The 21,907-nt window shown below is 40.1% G+C and overlaps 1 protein-coding gene across 1 annotated transcript; it reads right to left on the reverse strand.

Annotated features, from left to right (window-relative positions):
• Positions 1-3,256: 3,256 nt before the first annotated feature.
• On the reverse strand, positions 3,257-21,623 carry TM4SF18 (transmembrane 4 L six family member 18). The gene is made up of 5 exons (XM_069104729.1): positions 20,971-21,623; positions 17,612-17,701; positions 12,379-12,521; positions 8,933-9,113; positions 3,257-3,849 (listed from the first exon to the last, which is right to left on the reverse strand). The coding sequence occupies exons 1-5, from the start codon at positions 21,145-21,147 to the stop codon at positions 3,835-3,837; spliced, it is 606 nt and encodes a 201-aa protein (XP_068960830.1). The 5' UTR covers positions 21,148-21,623; the 3' UTR covers positions 3,257-3,834.
• Between the last annotated feature and the right edge of the window lie 284 nt (positions 21,624-21,907).

Raw genomic sequence — 21,907 nt, forward strand, 5'->3', positions numbered from 1 at the left:
TGTTCTGTGATTTGATCAGATGAGACTCTGGGAAGCCATTGTTGAGAGCCCCCTGGCTTTGAAAAACCCAGATGTTGATTTGGTATCGATGTGATGGGTGGACAGTTTGGAAATCTGTCTACTTGATCTGTTTCTCTGTCTTGATAATTCTGTTTGTATACTCTGAAGTTCAGGGTGCTGACCTTTTTCCCCTGAACTAGGTAAACGATACATATTTGACTGATTAAAGTAAGCTTGTTAACCCATTTTGAGTTGCTTTCCTTTAATAAAGCAGATCCAAGAACCTGTGTTGGCAGCCACTCTGGGGATGCTTGGGGTGCTTGCTACTACACTGTTCGATCTCTCTATCTGCTATACTGAAAGGTAAGAGCTTTCAATAGAAGCAAATGCAGTCTTGAGTCAATCCTTTATACCAGAATTGAACAGGGATGATGAGCAACAGACAGGTATAGAGAGTACATACAAAGGGATGCACATACAAGATGTACCTCTAGACATACATGTTTTTCCTCTAGACATAATGGAAAGAAATAATTGGAAAAGATTAAGCTCAACTCCAGTGAATCTAAATTTGGAATTTATTTATGGAATATTTAGCATCTCCAAATAATAATCTTCACAAAGAATGACCATTGAAGGAGTACAGAAGTAACTGTTGCTACCTAGAGACTACTAACAACTATCATAACAGTCTTCACTGATTATTCTAGACTCCTAGTTTGAGAGGAAATCCTAGGTCTGCTACAGTTCAGGGTCTATTGACCTTTAAATGTAGTTGCCTTGATGGCAGACACAAACCTATTCAATATGATTTATTCCTAGTATGCACAGAGGAAGATACCAACAATTTGACCTGTTTACTTGAAGCATAAACAGTAACAACCCATCAGAGTTGGTGTGCTTATATTCTTGTTTGAAAGAGAATCAGAAAGATAAGGGCAACACATAGTAGTGATTTGTTCACTTTAACCTATATCCATAGACATACTCACCCAGGAGTCAGAAGACATCCATTGCTGAAATTTTGAAAGTGAATTATATGTGATGCCTAACTTTCCAAACACTTACGGACAGCAACCGGTACTGATAATCCTCAGCAGCAATTTAAGCTGCTGGCAAATGGACCCAAAGATAATTTCTCCAGCATAGATACAGGCACTGAAAATTCTGAAGTGACAAATCACAGTAGAAGGGTCTTGATTACCCAACTGGGGACTAAGCTAATTTATTAGGCGGTCAACTTGAAAACAGAAGATACCATCTGTAACAAGAAGGTATTTGCTAAGAAAGACAGAATATGACACTGGAATGAGAGATGGAAGAGTGGGCAGGGATGAAAAAGATAGAGGAGATATAGGACTGAATATAAATTTACCATGCAAAACATTATATGCCATCTATGTGAATGTATTTTATGTAATTGCTACATATGGCATCTGGTGGAATTTGTTGGGACTGCAAAGATTTTTAACTGGGAGGAGTGTAGTTATTCTATAGGGACTGTTCCTCCTTTCTTTTTCAGTTTCTGTCACACATATAAGTCTTGATAAATTCCTTCTTTTTGACTTGACTAATTGACTTTCCTTCACCTTCCAGAGAGGGAAGGTATACTAGGTAACCAGGAGTATGCATTGTTTCCCCCACCCACCTCTTCAACATTACATATACACGGCACAGCCTAGGGAGATTTTAATAACCCCATCTAGTTACCTCAATAAGATTCTTTGGAATTTAAATGACATGAATGGGATGCTTTTAAACTCTTGAACAAGGGAGGATTGTAGTATATACCGCACCACAGATGTGGAGAAAGTTCTGGCTTTTGAATCAGAGGGCAAGCATGTATTGAAATCTTGGCTCTGACATTTACTACTTGTATAATTTTTTTTTGGTCAAGTTATTTAAACCCTCTGGGCCTCAGTTTCCTCATCTATAAAATAAAGGGCTTATTTTAGATGACTTCTAACATCCTTTCTAGTTCTAAAACTGCTCCTAAGATCTATGATCCTATCATATTCACTTGAAGGGAAGACACTTCTCTTGACTGTCTGAAAAAGCAAAAATGATAGTTTGCAGACTTCATGTTTGAATGTGATATTTGGTGCCTGGAATGCTTTTGGGATTGAGGGTGGTAGAGGCTTGCTTTCGAGATAAGCAATTATAAGGCCAAGGTGAACAAGAGTAGTAACAAAGAATGGACCTAATTAAATGAACTCTCTAGTTTTGTACTACACTACTAGAGCTATGATGAACAAGGAATTATATCTCCTTACTAACATAATTTTTCAGGGCAGTTACCCATCTCTGGTTCATAATGTGAGACTGAACAGTTGTTAGAATATAAGTCAATGTGGTGTGCGAACATATTTGAATCTTGCTTCATATGTATGGCCTAGAAATTCTGAAAGCTACAACAGGTGGAGATAGTGCCCAATGATGGAGAAATATTTGCTATATTAGCAAATCTCAGGCTGTACCTAAGAGCACCTTCTGAAGATACTTGCTGGATGCAATGCCACTCTGCAGGAGAAACCAGGTGGTCAGCAATGCCTGAAATGTCTAAATCCATGAAGAATGAGATGACACTTTCTCAGGATCTTACCTAGTCATGACCGTGACCAAGACTATATAGATGTTGTGAAGGCATTGTCCATTAATACTTTCCAAGAGACCTGGTATGAGATCAGTGTTTTCTTTCAATAAAACTTCCTGGTAATTGTGTGAATTATGTGCTTGAAAGGGGAATTGGTGTAGGTTCCCTGGGTGGTGTCAAGTAGTGACTTTCCAAGATGTTCAGGGTGATAAGGTACAGGCAAGAGAGGGTAGAATTCTCCCAAAGTGAACTTATCAACTTTGTCACATAGGTAACTGTTTGCTAGACTAGCCATAATGCTTGGGCCAGAAAAATATGAGTGAATGAAAAGTGAATGCATTTGATTTCAAGTTTATCTTGACCACTGCTTCCTTTGTCAAGTAAAAGTAGATAATATAAATGAAAGCAACATTAAAAATTTATAAAGGCAGCTATACTCAAATTAAAGGCCATGATTAATACGGTTCTTGTATGATAAGGCACACTGCCTTCCTTTCAGTGGAGAGAGAGGTAAAGAGCTATGGCAGCAGACTATTACATATGCCATCATTGTGCTGGTTGACTTTCCTCAACTGTTTTTCCTTGCGATGAGAGAGGATTCTATGATGAGAGCTGGTGTGATGTCTTTGGTATTGAAAACGAAACAAAGGGAGCCCATACAACTTTTAAAAAACTTCTAGAAAAGATTTTATTGTGATACATGTGCAGAGATTTTATAGATCACATACTTTTTGCTTCCCTTCCCTTCCTCTTCTTGCCTCTCAAGGTTGGGAATGACCAGAATAAAATGGAAGGACAGACTGATCAAGGGAGGCATGATGTGGAAACACCATTGACCTAGAGTCAGATCTGGGTTCAAGTCCTGCCTCTGACTTTCACTACATGTGTGAGCACTTAAGCTCCCTAGATCTCATTTTCCTCCTTTGTAAAATGAAGGGGGTAGTATTAGAAGGCCACTGAGGAACTTTTCAGCCCTAGATCTATGAGCCTATGATTAGCCCGTAAGGCAGTCCATAGCACAGTGCTTGGTATATAGGAGATGCATAATAAATGCTTATTGACTGACTAACTGATTAACAATCTTAGTGAGGTTTGAACCTTTAACAAAGGGGGAAGCTCTGGGGAAGAGTGAGGATCATCAATAAGAAATCACATTATTTGAATCTATATTTGAATCCACAAGTCTAATAGTACTGAGGTTGAAGGCCAGGTCTGGGGCTCACGGAAAGGCCTCTTCTCTTTCAAATGATTCCAGGCTAGAGAAACAAAGAAAAAGCGAGTTAGGTAAAGTTGTAAATCTGGCTTGAGGAATAACCTAGAATCATGCAGTAGTTTAGAGATAAATATGAGAAAAATCGTTTCTTTGTTTGGGGGGAAAGGATAGGAAGGAATCTATGTATTAGGAGAAATCTAATACTGAGAGAGATATTGCAAATTTCATGCGGGAACTTTTGAACTTCCTGAAATATTAATACTCTTTTTTCTTGCTAATAAAGCATTTGTTAAGCTATTCTTTATCATAAATTCCCCCTTTTTAGCTTTTTTGAGTTGAATGCTTTCTTTGTTGGTTACACCTTGCTAACAAAAAGGTTTTGACATACATTGACCTTATTAATATATTAGGATTTTAAGAGATGCAACTGATTTGGTAGGATAAAATAAAGAAATCCCTTCCATTTTCTTCACTGTCTAAAGTACTTACCAATATATCTAGGGAGTAAACCTGGAAGGCTTTCAGTCTTTGATAATCTGATCAAGTCAGGACTTGGGTTCAAATCCTGCCCCTGACATTTACTATCTTGAACACACCACTTCTTGAACACATCACTTCTCTGGGCCTTAGTTCCTTTATCTGTTAAGTGAATGGGTTGAACTAAATGGTCTCTGAGGTCCCTCCCAGCTCTACTCTATGAGCCTATCATCCTAGGAACTCTCAACTACAGGGAAATGTTTCCCTGGGCTCTGTCTACCTAGCAGAGGAAAGGAGTTTCAACATGTATGTATGCACATGCCACTGGGTTTGGCACTGACTCCTAATTATCTTTTCTTTTTTGCCTTTTTTTAGGGGGGGAGGGCAGTTGGGCTTAAGTGACTTGCCCAAGGCCACTTGGCTAGTAAGTGTTAAGTGTCTGAGGCCGGATTTGAACTCAGGTCCTCCTGACTTCAGGGCTGGTGCTCTATTCACTGCACCACCTAGCTGCCCCCACTAATTATCTTTAGAATCTCCCTGGGTGGGTGCTGGCTTGATCACCCTACTTGCACCCACTATGGTGGGTAGTCAACTGATTCCCCATAGGTCATCCATAATACTGCTATTCTATTTTCAGGAACCTATGGGTTATTATTCCCATTAATGCTATAAATCACGATCCACCACCAGAATATTTCCCATTGGCAAATCAACTATTAATACTCAATCTTAACCAAAATATTTACTGAAAATGCAAATAACAGTTATATAACATTCTACCCTTGGACCTCAATTCCACTCTCACCGATGAATACATGTCAGGAAAGTAGGCATACATCTGCAGTCCCAGGGTAAGTGAAACACATATACATAGAATACATATGACTAGGGTAACTCACATCTCTGAGATTGTAGACTTCTGCATGCTTTTCTATAGACTGCCCTCAGTTAGTATAGTTTCTGTATTGAATAGATGGCCATCTACAATCAGTATCACCACTTACTCCTTCTCCTTCTCTTCTTAAAACACTGGCTTCCAATTTCATCATTTGATTGAAACCACCCTCTTCAAAGTTACCAATGATCTCTTAATTATTGAGGCTAATGGCCCTTTTTTCAGTTCTCATCCTTCTTGATCTTTCCCTTGCCTTTGCCTGCAGAAAATGAATAGTCACCCACTTTTCCTTCGTGCTGTCTTCTTTCTATGTCTTTGTGACAATGCTCTCTTCTGGTTCTTCTCATTCTCGTCTGACCTCTCCTTTTCAGTCTCCCTTGTTAGACCTTCATCCAGGTAACCTTGCTAATGGTAGGTGCATCTCAAGGACCTGCCAGGGCCTGGAGATCTCATCAGTTCACATGGATTCAATTATCATCTCTATGCAGATAATTCTAAGATCTATTTGTTCCAACTCTGACCTTTCTACTGACTCTCAATCTACCTATCTCCACTGGATAGCCAATAGATGGCTTAAATTTCAAAATGGCCCAAACTGAACTCATTATCTTTACCACCAAATCCTCTTCTCTTTCCCACTTCCTCATGACTGTTGAGAGTACCACTATCCTCCTAATCACTCCAGCTTGCAACTTAGGTGTCATTGTCCATTCCTCATTCTCTCTTGCCATGAACATATCCATATCCAAGCCACTGATAATTCTGGTTGATTCTACCTTTGCAACACCTCCATTGTGAGTCCCTTTTTCTCTAATGCCACTGCCACCACCCTGGTGCAAGCCATCATCACCAGTAGGCTTCTGGGAGGAAGGAAGCAGCTGATATTAGTCAGCTTTCCCAAACGCAGGATTTGGGCCCCTGGTCTCCTGGTCCCAGGTCTTTCCATACTCCAACCCATCTTTCACTCAGCTGTCAAACTGATCTTTCTAAAATGCACGTCCTTATACATTGGCCCCTGGTGGTTCCTTGTTGCCTCCAGGATCAAATATGAAATTTCCTGTTTCATCTTCAAAGTCCTTACTGCCTGACTCTTTCCTGCCTTCTTGGTGTTCTGCCTTGATTCCCCCCATGTACTCTATGATCCCCTGGCACTGGTCTCTTTGACATTCCTTGCACAAGACATTCTGTCTCCCACCCTCACACATTTTCACTGGCTTTTACCCACGCCTGGAATCCTCATCTCAAACTCTTGAGTTCTCTGGTTTCCATCCCAGTCTCAGCTTTAGTCCTACCTTATTAAAGAAGTCATTCTTAAACTTCTTAATCTTCGTGCCTTTCCATAGAGATTATATAATATATATGTAAATATACACATACATATACACACAAATATGTATATGTATACACACAAATATATATATACATATATATACATATATATATATATATATATATATATATATATACACCCATAAAATCTTGTTTGTATTTACTCTTCATGACCCTGTGGAGCATAACACAACAATAATGTCCATGGGGTTTTCTTGGCAAAAATATTGGAGTGGTTTGACATTACCTTCTCTAGTGGATTAAGGCAAACAGAGGTGAAATGACTTGCCCAGGGTCACGCAGCTAGTAAGTGACTGAGACCAGATGTGAAACTCAGGTCTTCCTGACTCCAAGCCCAGCACTATGCACTGAGGTATCTACCTATCTCCATATCTTGTTTGTTCCTTGTTGTTTTCATGTTATCTTTGCCATTAGACTGTGAATTCCTTGAAAGCAGGGGACACACACACATGGACACACACACACACACTACAATTGCTTTCTTTGTATCCTCAACACTTAGCACAGTGTCTGGTATAGAGATGGTGCTTAATAAGTGCTTGCTTGCTGCCACTTATTTGATTGGCAAAGCACACAGTTCAAAATCATCCTAGCAGTTCAACTTAGGTAATACCATTGGCAAACCCAACCTCCCCTACCTGCAGGGGAAGGATCCTGAGTTATTTGTCCAGGGTATATGCTAGTTTCCATATCCCCATCAAGTCTAGAAGTGATGACTTCAGAGAGATGAGGCCACTTACAGTATGCATGACCAACTTCCCTTCATTCCTGACAGCCTTCAATGCCACAAAAGGAAGCAGCTGATGTTAGTCAGCTTTCCCAAAGGCAGGATTGGGGCCCCTGCCCCCATCCTGGGTTACTGTAGTTTCAGCAATGCTGGAGACATTGTAGAATAGATGAGTGCCTTGCTTTCCCAAATCCAGACAATTAGGAATTTATAAATTCCATAATCTTGGTTCATTCATTTGAGAATATGTAGGTGCTATGAGGGGCACAAAAATGCCCAGGCCCTAATGACAAAGAGTTGGTAAAGTGGCAGGAGTTATAATGTTATTATACAAGACAATACTACATAATAATATTCATGACTGGATTTTATGTGGTGTGTTACATTCTTGTCTCATCTGATCCTCACAACTAGTCTAGAAGTTACCTACTTCTTGTTTAATGATCTCCATATTTTTTTTTTTGGGGGGGACAGGGAAGGCTGGGCAATTGAGATTAAGTGACTTGCCCAAGGTCACACAGCTAGTACATTTTAAGTGTCTGAGGTTGGATTTGAACTCAGGTCCTCCTGACTCCAGAGCCAGTGCTCTATTCACTGAACCACCTAGCCACCCCTATATGATCTCCATTTTACAGATGAGGAAACCGTGTGTCAGAAAAGCTGAGCAACTTGCCCACGGTACACAGGATTCGAATACAGGTCCACCAGATTCCAGGTCCAGAACACTTTCCTCTATATCAAATTGCCTCTTATAGTGTCTCATAGACACTTTATTTTATTTTTATTTTCATTTCCACCTTCTCTCCCTCCTTCCACCCTTTCCCTTACCCATTGAGAAGGCAAGAAATACACACAAAATCATGTAAAACATTATTATAAGACATATGCACAAATGACTTTTAGCTAATGCGTTATGAGTACTCTATGTATGGCACAAACACAGTGCAGCAGGCATGAAGAAAAGGAAGGGACTATTCATGTCTGGGGAGATGCAGGAAGGAAGCATGGAGGAAAAGGCAGACGAGGAGGAGGAGGAAGAAGAGGAGGGGAAGGAGAAAGAAGGAAAGGAGGAGGAGAAAGGGAAGGAGGATAAGGGGAAGGAGGAGGAGGAATGGGAAGGAAGGAGGAGGAGGAAGAGAAAGAAAAGGAAGATGGAAAGGAAAAGGAAGGAAAGGAGGAGGAGAAAGGGAAAGAGGATAAGGGGAAGGAAGAGAAGGAATGGGAAGAGGGAAGGAGAAGGAGGAAGGGAAAGAAGAGGAAGAAGGGGAGAGGAAAGAGGCATTTGAGTTGGACATTGAGGGATGGGTAACATTTCCATAGGTAGAGAGACTGGAGAGTTCAGGGCGGGGAGGGGGGGGAAGGGGGGGTGTTGTGTAAGGGAAGGAAGTCCAGGCAGAACTCACTACACCATTCTGTCTTTCCAAAACAGGTTGAATGAGGAGAGTCCAGAGGCAGGGAGATAGGAGGCAGTTTATAACACCCTAGGCATTAAGTGAGTGATAAGGGTCTAATCTTGGGTAGTGTCAATGGAAACAGAAACAAAGAGTGGATTTGAGGAAAAGTGTGAAAAAAGAATTTACAGAATTTGGCAACCAGATGAAGGAGGCGAGTTTCAGAGAGAGAGAAGCCTTGGCTCCCTCTGCCTTCTGAGCCAAGGTAGTTTCAGGAGAAGGTTACCTGTATGATGACGGAGTAGGTTGTACATAATATCTTGCTGAGTTCAATGATGACTTTGATGAGAGAGATGATCATTTGGAGACCACTGAGTGTTATAAGGATAGAAAATAAAATAATATTCCATTCGACAACATGAGCAGGCTCCAGGCACTGGCTCCATGTGCTAGGGTCACTGAGGAAACTGGAACACAGGAGAAAAGTGCAAAATGAGACCCTATGTGTGACTCATCCATTTTTATTCCATCTGGAACAATGCAAAGGTAACTGAAAACGTGAAGCTCTCTTAACACTCATTCATTCTAGCAACAGGCATTTCCTCAATGCTTTCTGTATTTATTGCACTGTGCTAGCTGGTGTGAGTTGTACAAAAAGACCCCAAAATCAAAGACCAGAGGACAGAAGGAGAATAGGGCCTGGACAAATGACTTCTTTGGGATCAGGAACTCCTGGGTGAGGGAATCCCTCTACCAATGCAGGCTGGTGCCTTCTCTTGAATGGACACTTCAGAGAGGTGTCTGGAGGTAGAATGATTTGCCCAGGCTCACAGAGCCAAGATCTCTCAGAGGTGAGTTTTAAAATCAGGTTTTCTGGAGGTGGCTAGGTGGCACAGTGAATAGAGCACTGGCCCTGGAGTCAGGAGGACCTGAGTTCAAATTCGGCCTCAGACACAACACACACACACACACATACACACACACACAGAATTAGTCGTGGGACCTTGGGCAAATCACTTAACCCCAATTGCCCTCCAAAAAGCTATAAATAAAATAAAATAAAATCAGGTTTTCTGGATCTTCAAGACCAGTTCTTTATCTACCTCATAGTTATCTATTTCAGCCTCTTCAATTTATGAATCAGGAAAATGAGGCCCAGAAAGGTTGTGATGGGATTAGAACTCTGGATCAGAATCCTGATTCCTAGTCTGGTCTTCTGTCTTCCATACCGCACTGCCTCTCCTCCATCTTTGTTCAATAGAAACATAAAATGATACTGATCAAGATGGTTGGTTGTTGTCCTTCGTTCTCAGAGAGGACCCAAATGACATCACTATGTTGGAGTCAAGGTAGAGTGTGTCCAACCATGGCTGATCAGAGCAAAACAAGCTTGGAAGTCTCTGCCTGATTTTGGGCACAAAGGACTGGAAGAAGCAATGAATTCTCTGGGAGTTCAGAGTGGAGAGAGATCATTGAGGTCTGGAATGGTCCCAGAGGATGTAGGACTGGGGCTGGCTGGCCATTTGCAGGAACATAATAAAATGGTCAAAACAATTTGACCAAACATATCCCAACTTGGTCCCAAGTTGCACCATTTTCATTTTAGTAATGTCCCTGTGTCTATGAGATTGTGGTAGAATCAGGATAGGCCAAAAGCTCTTTGCAAAGAGACAAAACAAAGTGGGGATGGGTGGAGGCACATTCCTGCAGCTGTCAGGAAGACCATCCTAACCTTTCAAAGTTCAAAAGAGGAATGGCTGCCTTTTGAGTGCTCCATAGCTGGAGGTCTTCAAGAGAAGAGTGGATGACCACTTTGGGGGTATGTTTGGGAGTAGTGGTGGGGGATCCTTGTTCAGTTATGGGTTGATCTCTGAGATCTCTTCCAATGCTATGATTCTGCCCCCCTGCTCAGTCAACATAATTGATCATAATCTAACTAAGGGTAAGGACCCAAAAACACACCCTCCTTCCCCTTGGACTCTCAAGTCATGCTTAATCCATTTGACAGACTTTTTGACTCATTTCTTGTTCTGCCTCAATATAAGTGTGGCATTAGATTTAGTTTCTTTTTCTTTTTCAAATCTGTGTTTGCATGACTAAACATCTCACTGCAAAGATTCCCTTGGCAGGCAGATTTAAATTTTCCTCTCTGTAAGCTGTTTTGTGGGAAGAGGAATTATGTTACCTGATACTCTGTGAAACCAAATTCAGGGCTGAGGATTTTGCATCACTGTAAATATGAAAAGGTCAGATCCTCAGTTATGGAAATTGGGTGTTAAGCAGAGCATGGAATGAACACAGCCACCTCCTTGTCCTGAAGGCAAGAACCAAGAACAAAGGTGCTGATGGGGGTTGGGGAAACTTGAAGACAAAATCCAGGCTCAAGGTGAGGGACTGGAGACAAAGATGGGGGAAATCACCTGTGAGTTGCTTCAGGTTTCCTTCCCCATGTGACAGAGCCACTTCCTTCTTCCTCCATTTTACTGTGTTTTGGGGTTATTGACCAGCTGCCAGCCATGTGAAGTCTCCCAAAGCAGGAGCCTAGGCTATTGCCCCTACTTGTCTCACTATAACCTTTCTCCCCTCACAAGCGAAAGGTAATGGGGAGAATAGGTGACTGCAACTGACTTAGTAAATAAGGTCGGTCAGTCAACAATTGAGTCCTTACTATTTAGCAGAAACTGCTGAACCAGACCAAAAATAAAAGTCCTTACCCTCAAGGAGATTCCTTTCTAAAGGGAGAGATAATGTGTAAGTGACTAGATTTGAACAACAAAGTGCAGATAGAAAGTAATCTAAAGGGGAAGGTGCTAGAAGCTGGGGTGGATTGTTGTGTCCCAAGAGGACCATGGGTCAGGGAAATGATGACATGACTTGCAATTGACTTTGATTTGAGTGAGGGAGGGCTGTGCAAGGTCACCAGCCTCACTTTCTCCTCCAGAGACATCTGGATCCAGTGGCCAGATATTCATCAGGATGACTGGAGATGACCCAGGATACAATTGGAGACCCTGGCCCTTTCAGGCTAAGGCTTTGCAGGTACTCACTGAGAGTGAGGTAACACCCATTCAGTTAATATGCCTCTTTAAGGAGTGAGCTGGGGTGGGGTGGGGAACGCAGAGAGGTCTTTCCTGAAGACAAGATTTGAGAGGTCTAGAGCTAATAGGTGTCAGAAGAACCCAGGTTTTCCTGACTCCCAAACCACTACTCTATCCACCTTGTAATGAATCCTTTTGCATCTGTTTATACCAATGAATAAAAAGCAAGCCTGACCCATTTGTGAAAGTATGCAACTAAACTTACATCCTAGCTCCATTACTAACCTATAATTTATAGCAGGCCTGATATTTACCCAACATTAACCTGCCCTCACCTTCCCCAGGTAAACTCCATTCTAGCATTGACAAAATGTTCCCTTTATTTTATAGTTCTCTGATAACCCCTAAGCACTGAATAACCATGATTCCCAATGATTTGGGGGGGGGGGGAACTAAACATGTATAGATTTTTCTGTGAATAGTAAATAGCTCTCTTTATGCTTATATCTATTAACAAATATTAAGGGTTAACAAATTCGGGGTTAACAAAAATGAACAAGAATTGGGGGACCTTTTTTGCTTTTCAATTTGTTATAAAATTAATTTGCATTGAAAGATGAATATTAATAGGAATTATGAACAAGTGGATGAATGACCTTCCCTAGTTTCCATAAATTAGGAAGTTACATCTTACCTCCCTTTGGTATCTTCAAAGACATATTCCCAGCCATTGAGGGTACGGCAGTATGGTCCTTGCACTAAGCCCAATGCTGATATCACCAGGCAATATCCGGAGAAAGCAATTCCAAGGACAGAAAAGATAATGGAGAGTGAACTCTAAATTAAATATAGAAGAATTTTAGTGACATTAAATAAGACAGAGGGTATTTCCAGTGAATTATCATAAAGCTACCTCCTTTCTCAATCTAACTTGAACGTATTCATTGTAAAAAGTCTCAACAAACAAATGTCCACTCTAAATTTAATTGATCTACAAATCCAAAACTAGTCATTTTGAAGTCTGGGCAGGTACTAACATCTGTGCCTGGGGAAAGCCACACACAGCTCTTCCTCAAATTAAGAGATTAAGGGTGAGTAGAAGTGAAGGGAACAGAGGACTTTATAGGCTGCCATCTTGGTAACTTTCCATTTTAATCATTTTTGCTAACTAGGTACTAAGCTCTATTGTTTCTAGTTGCTGAGGACTTCAAGTATACCTTCTAAATTTGGAACCCAAGGACAAAATACCAGTCACCTCACCCAAGTTATGATCCTATTTCATTTTAAAGTATTTTTTAGTTTGGTATCATGTAAACCAGTCTTTTATGACTGACCAAATAGTGTGTAGTCTAGTGTTATACAGGTCATATGATTAATTTCTGGCAAAGACATTGTGAAGGAATTTGCAATAACCATCAACAATTTATTAGGCCCTTATTTTTTCAAGGTAGTATGCCTTGGGGAAACATGGAAATAGAAGACACAGTTCTGTTCTTAAGGATTTTACAACCAAATTGGAAAGATAAATATACCTTACAACCTGAAGTTCCATCTACGATGAGAGACCTTGCGTGTCCTCCCATTTATCCTCCCACCCCAGAAATTACTCTAAATATATTCTGTTTTTACTTCTCTGTCAATAGATTGTAGCAATCAATCAATCAACAAACATTTATTAAGCATATTTCATAGTGGTTTAGTAGATGGTAAACCATCCTTGAAGTCTGGAGGATGTGAATTCAAATTCTACCTTTGGCTCATGACAGCTGAATTACCCTGACAGGTTATTTACCCTCTCAGTATTCTAGCCAATTCTTCCAAGACATTTAAGTTACAAAAGAAAAGTGCTGACCTGCATTGAAAGAGGAAGTTTTCTCACCTGGGACTTTCCCATACCAGTGAAATCAGAAATCAAATCTCTTTTCCTATCATAACAGCAAAATCTTCCCTTTTTCTCATTACCAATATCTAATACATCACCAGGAGCTTAATATATGCACATTTATTTATTGAAATGTATAGTATCAGCTCTTGGATGAGCCAGGAAAAAGGAAGGTGATAGAATGGAAATGGTTTCCTAAAATACACTTCAGGTTGCCAGTTGTGTTCCCTAGTATGGCAAATTGGTTTATAGATTTTAATATATATTTAAATAGATTTCATAAGGATGTGAGAAACACTACATGTCACAATACCTCTTGTTAATTATGTGGTGATTTATTGTTTGCTTCAAATCCATACTCATTCTCTCTCTCTCTTTCTGTGTCTCCTTCCCTCCCTGCTTCTGTCTCTCTTTCTGTCTCTGTCTCTCTCCCAATTCCTCTCTCTTTCTCCCCCTCTTTCTGACTCTTCCTCCCCTTGTCTCCCTTCTTCCCTCTCCCCCTTTCTCCTTTTCCCTCCCCTTTCCTCCTCTTTTTCTCCCTCTCACCCATCTCTTTCACCCTTCTCTCTCACCCATCTCTTTCTCTCTCTCTTTTTTTCTCTCCTCTCCTCCTTTCTCCTTTCACCATCTTCCCACCCCCATCTTTCCCCTTCTCTTTTTTAAAAATAAAAACATTTCCTGTGTCTGGTTGTTTACTAATGTTCAATTTAAGAAAAAAAAAAAGGAAGGAAGGATATTCTGTGGATAGAAGCCAGGACTTAGTCAGAACCCTCGACTCAGCCACTAACTTATCATTTGACCTTGGCAGGGTCACTCCATCTCTTTGAGTCTCGATTTCCTAATCAGAGAAGGCTGAATGAAATTATCACTAAGGTCTCTTCCAGCTGTGCCATGTTCTCTAACCCCAGATTTATCATATCCTCAAAACATGGGATGGACAGAGTGCAACAAATTCACCCTAGAGCCCAGATTAAGAAAGAATCCATTCATTTCAAAGATTAACAAACTAGCCAAGACATATAGAAAAAATATTTAAAGTTTTCCTGGAAAGGTAGAAATGATCCTCTAACTCCCAGAACAGGAAGTACTGTATGGTCTGTCTCTAGCAAATAGACAAAATTAAAATGAACAACTACCAGACACCTTTTGCTCAGCTAAATGATTGCTGGGAAGGAAATTATCATTGGGATTCTTAGGATTCTCCCTTGGAAAGGTGTAGTAAGATATCTTTTGGGGGTTGAAGATTAGAAAAGTTTCCTCTGTCTCTCAAGTATTCTTTTTTTATCTAAGACTTAGCATCCCAGCCAAGGTAATAATTGTTTCTCAGGAGCTCCCAGCTGTCATATCTCTTCCTGGAAAAGACCCTTACCCAGGACTATAGAACAAATAATGATCATGAGATAAAAAAGAGAGAGTATCTGATTCTTGTGTAATCCGTAGCTCAAACACCCAAGGCATGGCTCCTTGTCTTCCCATTCCCCTTTTATTTCCCCAGCTCTTGGAAGTCTAGCCTAGGTATTACTACCATCTCCTCTGATTCTGGGACTATATGGTAGCTTAACATAAAATATTTGAATTGAAAGGGAGATCATTCAGCCCATTTTACAGGTGAAGAAACAGTCTCACAAAGAAGACTTGCCCAAGGTTAAACCAGTAGTAACCAGGGACTCGGGACTTCTAATAACAAATCTAGGACTTTCCCTCCTATACTGGGCTATCTTTTTTCATTCAACCAAGGTTACCAAATGGGCAGTGCTGAATGATGAAAGTATAGAGACAGAAAAGTTTTGGGAGTATATTAAAAATAAACACACATACACACAAGTTTAGCATTAGAAGAGATTTCAGTCTGAGAAAGAAGGCAAGCAGAAAACCTACCTAGAAAACAGCATTATATTCTCCTTGCGTCACATGTTTTTTGCTTAATTTTTATGACAATCATTAAGCCTTTGAAGATGTGAAGGAGAAGAAATCTGCTCCCTCCCAACACAGCTTAGTTCATTTGGGGATTTCTCTGTCTTTTCTTTTGTGCTGAGGTGTTGTTTGGCCTTTGTTTTTGCAGAGGACAATGACATCACAGGTGATGTCTTGACTCTCCCATGAATTGGATTGAAGTGAGGCAGAGTTGCACAGTCATCAACCTCACTCTTTCTTAAATCCTGAGTCATTCAAGTCCTAGGCAGGACAACAGTCAGGAAGACTGAAGTCTCCCAAGACCCAGAATGCAATTTCTCCTATTCATTTTCCTAGTTCTGTGAACAGAACCAGTTTTTTAATCTTTCATCTGATAGACCTTGGGTTATTTGAAGAAAGCTATCACAGAAGTCACTTCTTCAGGCTAAATATTCCCAGCTTCTTCCACTAACCTTCCTATAGCTTGAACCGTAGGCTCTTCCCCATCCTTTGCCCTCCTCTTTATGCTCTCTGGCTCTTGTCAATGTCTTTTCTAAAATATGGTGCACAGGTGTGAACATTATCGATACTACAGATGTGGGCTGACTGGGGCCATTTTCTCATTCTTGGGAGATAGGCATCTTTGAATAGAGCCCAAGATCTTCTCAGCTTTTTACTTTAATGCCGTTGTTATAATTTATTTCACATAATGTTTATCCCCCCAAAATCAACAATTGTTAACTTTTGAAATTTCACAATTATAACTTTTATTATTGAGGAATAAAAGAATATTGAATCTTTCCAAGACATTTATCCTGCGTACAGTTAATTTGTACACATTTGCCTGTGAGTTGTCTCAACTGGATGGTGATCTTTTTGAGGGTAGGAAACTGTCTTTTGCCTCTGTTTATATTTTCAGTGCCTAGCACAATTCCTGGCATGTAATAGGGATTTAATTAATGTTTATTGAATTGACTTGAGTAGTATCTCTACTCTAGGGACCCCAGATCTTTTTTGCCATCAACTTTTCATTAATATCAATAGCAAAATAGCTTACTTCACAAGGAGTGTACGCTCGTAAACTTGATGCCTCCTGTCAGGAAGGAAACAGGTTTGGGCTAGTGTAGTTCTACAGAAGAGGGAGTGGGAAGCTGAAATTCTAGACTTGTTTCTACCACTCACTCATACACCACCATTGGCATTAGCTCTTCTGGGTATTATATCATAGCGTTGACCCATATTGATTTTTCAGTCTATTAAAAGTACCAGAACTTTTTCAGATGACTGCTTTCCTACTTACTACCTATATGAATTTGGGCAAGTCATTTCATATCTCTGACTGTCAGTCTCCTCATCTGTAAAATAAGGGATGTTTCCTTCAGACTCAAAATCTATGCTCCCATTTATCTTTTAAATGGGATTGATCAGGAGAACTCTACCTGCCTCCCAATTCAACTTGATCAGCATATCTCCTTCCTAGGGAATAGGAGACTTTCATTGACCCTCTGTTGACAGACCACATTGGTTTGCCAAGAGTCATGTCCATACCCTATGGGGGAGAAGTATGATTGCAAAATTGCCTAGGGGAGAGGAAACAAACTCCTCTGATCAAACCTCCTCCCTTTACCCTCTGAAATAGTATTACTGACAATTGTGTAACTAAGATTTTGATTCTGTCGAAATATTTAGTTTGGGGTTTTTTGAAATGAATAAAGACTCTTGAAAACAAAATTTAGTTCTTCAGTTATGGGAATTAGAATATATTAAAGCTGACTGGGGCCATATTGTTATTATATTAGTGTTCTCTGTAGATACAACCTAACTGAGAAGAGTAAATAGAATCCAAACCTACTTAGAGGGGACAACTAGGTCCCACTGTGGATAGAGTACTGGGCTTGGAATCTAGAAGGCCTGAGTTCAAATCCAATCTCAGACACTTTTCTAGTAGTGTGCCCCTGGACAAGTAACTTAATCCTGTTTGCCTCGGTTTCCTCATCCATCAAATGAGCTGCAGAAGGAAATGGCAAACCATTCCAGTATCTTTGCAAAAAAAAAAAACAACAAAAAAACCGAATGGGGTTATTGACATGACTGAAACAGCGGAACAAAAACAAAACCAACTTAAAAAGCAACAGCAGCAGACTGTTCTTACCATGTATTTTTTGCTGCAGTTTTCACTCTGACAGCATTTATATGGTGTATCCCTCTCCAATATTAGGAGAGCTGCAGCAACTATAAGCATCTGGAGGAGAGAAGAGGCAAAAGGTTTAAGAATGATCCTTCACCCACGGTAGTCATCACATAGCTTATCTTCAAAAGTAACTTGTCATTCATTTATTGACTACTAATGGTAATGGGCAGCTAGATTGAGTAGTAGATAGAGTGGTGAGCCTGGAACCAGAAAGATCTCATCTTTCTGAGTTCAAATCCAGCCTCAGACACTTACTAGCTGTGTGACCCTGGGCCAGTCATTTAACCCTGGTGGCCTCAGTTTCACAATCTATAACATGAGCTGGAGAAGGAAATGCAAACCACTCCAGTACCTTTGCCAAGAAAACTCCAGATGGGGTCACAAAGAGTTGGGCATGACTGAAATGACTGAACAATGATAAAGGAAGAGGAAATGGCCATTGACTAATTGACTAGTCTCACTGACTAATGAGAGAGCGGGGATTTAGCAACCAGCTAATTCTTCCCATTTTCTCATTGACTCAGGCTGTGGACATGGGAAAATGGTTCACTTGAAGTTTTGCTTTTGTTTACCAGCCTCTCTACTTCAATATATTACCATCTGGCTCTCCAAGACTCAGGCTGTCTCTATAATTCAAGAAATGAAGTGAAGCAGGTTTTATGAATTACTCAGGTTGCTTGTCTGTGTAAATCAAATACACCAATGAATTCAGTTCACTCCATGTAGTATTTTTGGTCTGTAGACACAGGGTTTAATCTCTGAAAAGAACTTTGCTTATCATTCCAAGTCCCTGACTTGACTGGAATATAGTGAGGCTTGTAGTTCTGAGAGAATTCACCACTGAAACATTAAGTTCATGCAGAAAACATAAGCTAAATTGAGTTCCACTTTTCTAAATTGGTGGCCAGAGTTTGACTATCTAAAGAGAAAGCATGGCATAGGCTGTTGGCCGTGGAGACCTGAGTTCAAGTCATGTCCTGGACACATGCTATTCATGTGACTTTGGACAAACCCCTTGCCTTTTCCACACCCAAGACAACCCTGAGATGATAAAGTTGCAGAGTCCTTACTGGTCTGAATTTGTAGAAGGAACTTCCTCCTTTAAGAGCTCCCTAGACTAGTGAAATGACAAGTAAAGTCTCCATCCCTAATCTCAGTGATCAGAACTCCAGCCCCATTAATCCTTTTAGTGATTTTAAGTATTTCCAAAGGCTCCCTGGGGGCATAATCCCTGTGACAGATCCTTTGTCTAATGCAAGAAAAAGCCATGGTTTAGTGAACTGACCATGAACACCCTTCACCAGGAAGAATACAAACCATCTCTGACTGAGGAGCCTGGTCCTAGGGACTTACCTGAAGCAGCCACAGTTGAAGTCACTCTTGCTCAGCATTCCAGAACTAACTCCTGAGGTGGGATTTGAAATCAGATAGCTGTCCCAAACTTATACTTAATCCAAGATAACATCAATTGATTCCCACTCCTTTTCCCAGAATCATTTTTTCCTTTTTGTTTCTTTTTTTTTTCCTTTTTGGAGGGGGGAAGGAAGGGCAGTTGGCATTAAGTGATTTGCCCAAGGTCACACAGTTAGTTTTGCGTTAAGGGCCTGAGGTCGAATTTGAACTCAGGTCCTCCTGACTCCAGGGCCAGTGTTCTATTCACTGCAACCCCCCCACCCCCAACCATTTTTTTAAATTAGGTTAGCTACATTGCATTTTGATTCTCTCTAGGGTTTCAAATGCTTTCATTTTCAGAACTTAGACCTTAAAGCAAAATTTATTTTGCCCCTTTCTCATAACGGGGATCTCAATTACAAGCTTTGTTTATTGCTTTTCTGCTCTCTAAATTCAGTTCTTTCTAGCACTGCCCTCTGAGTCCACACCTTCCGTGAGACGGCCATATGTCTTCTTCAGTAATTTATCCATTTTATTAGAAAATCTAATAAAATTAGAAAATTTTATAGGCAAACTGTTTAATAATAACAAAATAACATATAATTATATATTATACAACATATAAAATAAATAGAAATGTTTTATAAAAAATAATAAAATAATATAAATAATAAAATAAATAATGATATATTAATAAAAATAAAATAAACAATAATAATAGAATTTGTTCTGTGAAGTTTGGATTCAGTTAAAAGGTCTCACCTGAGGACCTGGAAGGCCACAGGTTCCCCACCCCTTCATTTAAATACTTTCTCTATCCTACCCTCTGGCAAGTGTATATAAATTAATTTTTTTTTTTAATTCTGACCTTAAACAACTAATCAAAGGAGCACTTCCATAAACATAGTAGATCTCAGACAATCCATCAGATTGGATGGAAAATTTGAGCCTTTATTATGTGTGACTTGCTTTTTTCTTTAAGTAATCACATGAAAATTCAACACATAACTTTTAAAGCTGTGCAACTTGTCGGGTGATACTTTCTAGATTTCTGCTCTCATCTATGAATTAAAAAAATGATTCAATGATTCTCTTTCTTTTTTAAATTTGATAACCCCTCTTTTCTCTCTCCCAAATGACAAAAAAAGAAAAAAAATTAAAAATAAAACAACCCTGAAGGTGTTTTTATATTAAATCTCTTCTAAATAAATGAATTATTAGAAGGTTTCAAGGTAGGACATCTTTGTTGGAAATGTTACATGGTCAAAGGTCACATCTGAGAGATGTTCTTTTAATTCAAGATGACAGTAGAAAGTATGTGATGGATTTGAAGTCAGAGGACCTGAGTTCGAATCTCAGTTCTCCAGTGGCATAACCTCTCCAAGACTCTGTTTCCTCATCTTTAAAATGAGAGGAGTTGTATTATATGGCCACTGAGATCCCTTCCCAGGCTATGAATCTCTGATGCTATGCACCATCCCCAAATGAATTTTATGTCAGAATTACCAAATGGTGACATTCTAGTCATCAACTAATTCTTTGACTTAACAACTAAAACAGAAGAATTCATCATGCCAGACTGTTTAGAGAAGCTCCAGTGGGTCGTCTTACTAAAAGAGATGCTAAAAAAAAATGGCAGACTAGGACATGAAATCTGCCCTCAAGGAGAGCAATCTATCTAGAGGGCCAGTACCCTCAAATAAACAAACAAATAAACAAACCCTTGTTACCAAGGATAGTCTAGTCTTGTGAGCCAAATTTCCTCCCAACTGGTTCATGCTTAAATCCTTTATATTGTAGACACAATAAACAGTTGCTTGAGCAATCAAGTCCCACCCTTGGCCCATTCTATTATTATAGCCCTTACATTGATCAATTTTACTTCAGAATAAGACCTTCTAAGTCCAAATCCCCCAAACACAACTTACCATGATGCCTGAGAAACAGATCCCTTCAAAGTACCACACGTAATTGGTGAGTTTGTGGCTGGATGCATATGATGTCTGTCCATTTGGGAAATATAATAAGATATTAACAATAATGCTCCAAAGTGCAAGGGGAATTATCAGGCAACTGAGGCAGCCACTGCATCTCCGAGCCCCCATTCTGGTAGTGCGTCTGTAGTCTGCAGAATTCGAGAGTGTCAAGGACTTGAAGTGTTCTTTCCCTTCTTTTTTTACTCTTTCTTTCTTTCTTTCTACCTGTTTCTGGGTCAGACTTTCACTTCATATTCATGAGGAGCTGGTTGCTTAGTTATAATTCCAGCCAAACATTATCAGCGTTAAATAGTAGTTTACTGTTCAGGGAACAATAGACAATAATCACTTGCTGAAGAGCCTGGCTTGTCTTCATCCTGTGCCAGAAGTAATGAGGTGTGCTGTTCGGTGGGTTGCCTTTTTTTTTTTCTTTCTGGTTTTAATGTGTCATTTTCCTCTAGATTAAAGACCTCCTGTTTTAACCGTGAGTGAGTTTTAAGAAGGAAGTTAGTAGAAAGGAAAGTGAAGCCAAGCAGCTTTCATCCAACTGTTGGAACCGGGAAGTTTAGTGAAAACAGGATGATCTTCTGATAGACCACAGAAGCAAGCCCTAAGCGCACAGTGAATTCTCACAGCTTGACTTTCTGCCTGTGTTATGTACCCATCTTTCTTCCCTGGAGTTTGTATGTATGTACGTATGTACACACGCATACATATATACACACATCTGAGAGAAAGAGAAGAGGAGAGAGAGAGGGGGAGAGGGAGCAATGTGTTATCATAGTGTCTTCAGAGTTAGGAAGATGTGAGTTCAAGTTTTCCTTAGTGCTCCAGGCACAGATCTGGTACATTTCTATCTACCTAACCATCCATCTATCTGTCTGTCTGC

The sequence above is a fragment of the Petaurus breviceps genome, unplaced genomic scaffold (assembly GCF_028583685.1).
Source record: "Petaurus breviceps papuanus isolate PSGF00001 unplaced genomic scaffold, PetGlider_PUasm1.0 688, whole genome shotgun sequence".
In the NCBI taxonomy this organism is placed as follows: domain Eukaryota; kingdom Metazoa; phylum Chordata; class Mammalia; order Diprotodontia; family Petauridae; genus Petaurus; species Petaurus breviceps.

What these genes read in the sequence shown, in the direction of transcription:
- TM4SF18 (XM_069104729.1), bottom strand. Translation starts at nt 21,147, where the DNA reads ATGGGGGCTCGGAGATGCAGTGGCTGCCTCAGTTGCCTGATAATTCCC. An exon ending in TCTGTTTCTCAGGCATCATG is followed by an intron (nt 17,702 to 20,970) that starts GTAAGTTGTGTT and finishes TCTCTCCTCCAG; the next exon opens with ATGCTTATAGTTGCTGCAGC. An exon ending in TTTGAAGATACCAAAGGGAG is followed by an intron (nt 9,114 to 12,378) that starts GTAAGATGTAAC and finishes CCTGTGTTCCAG; the next exon opens with TTTCCTCAGTGACCCTAGCA.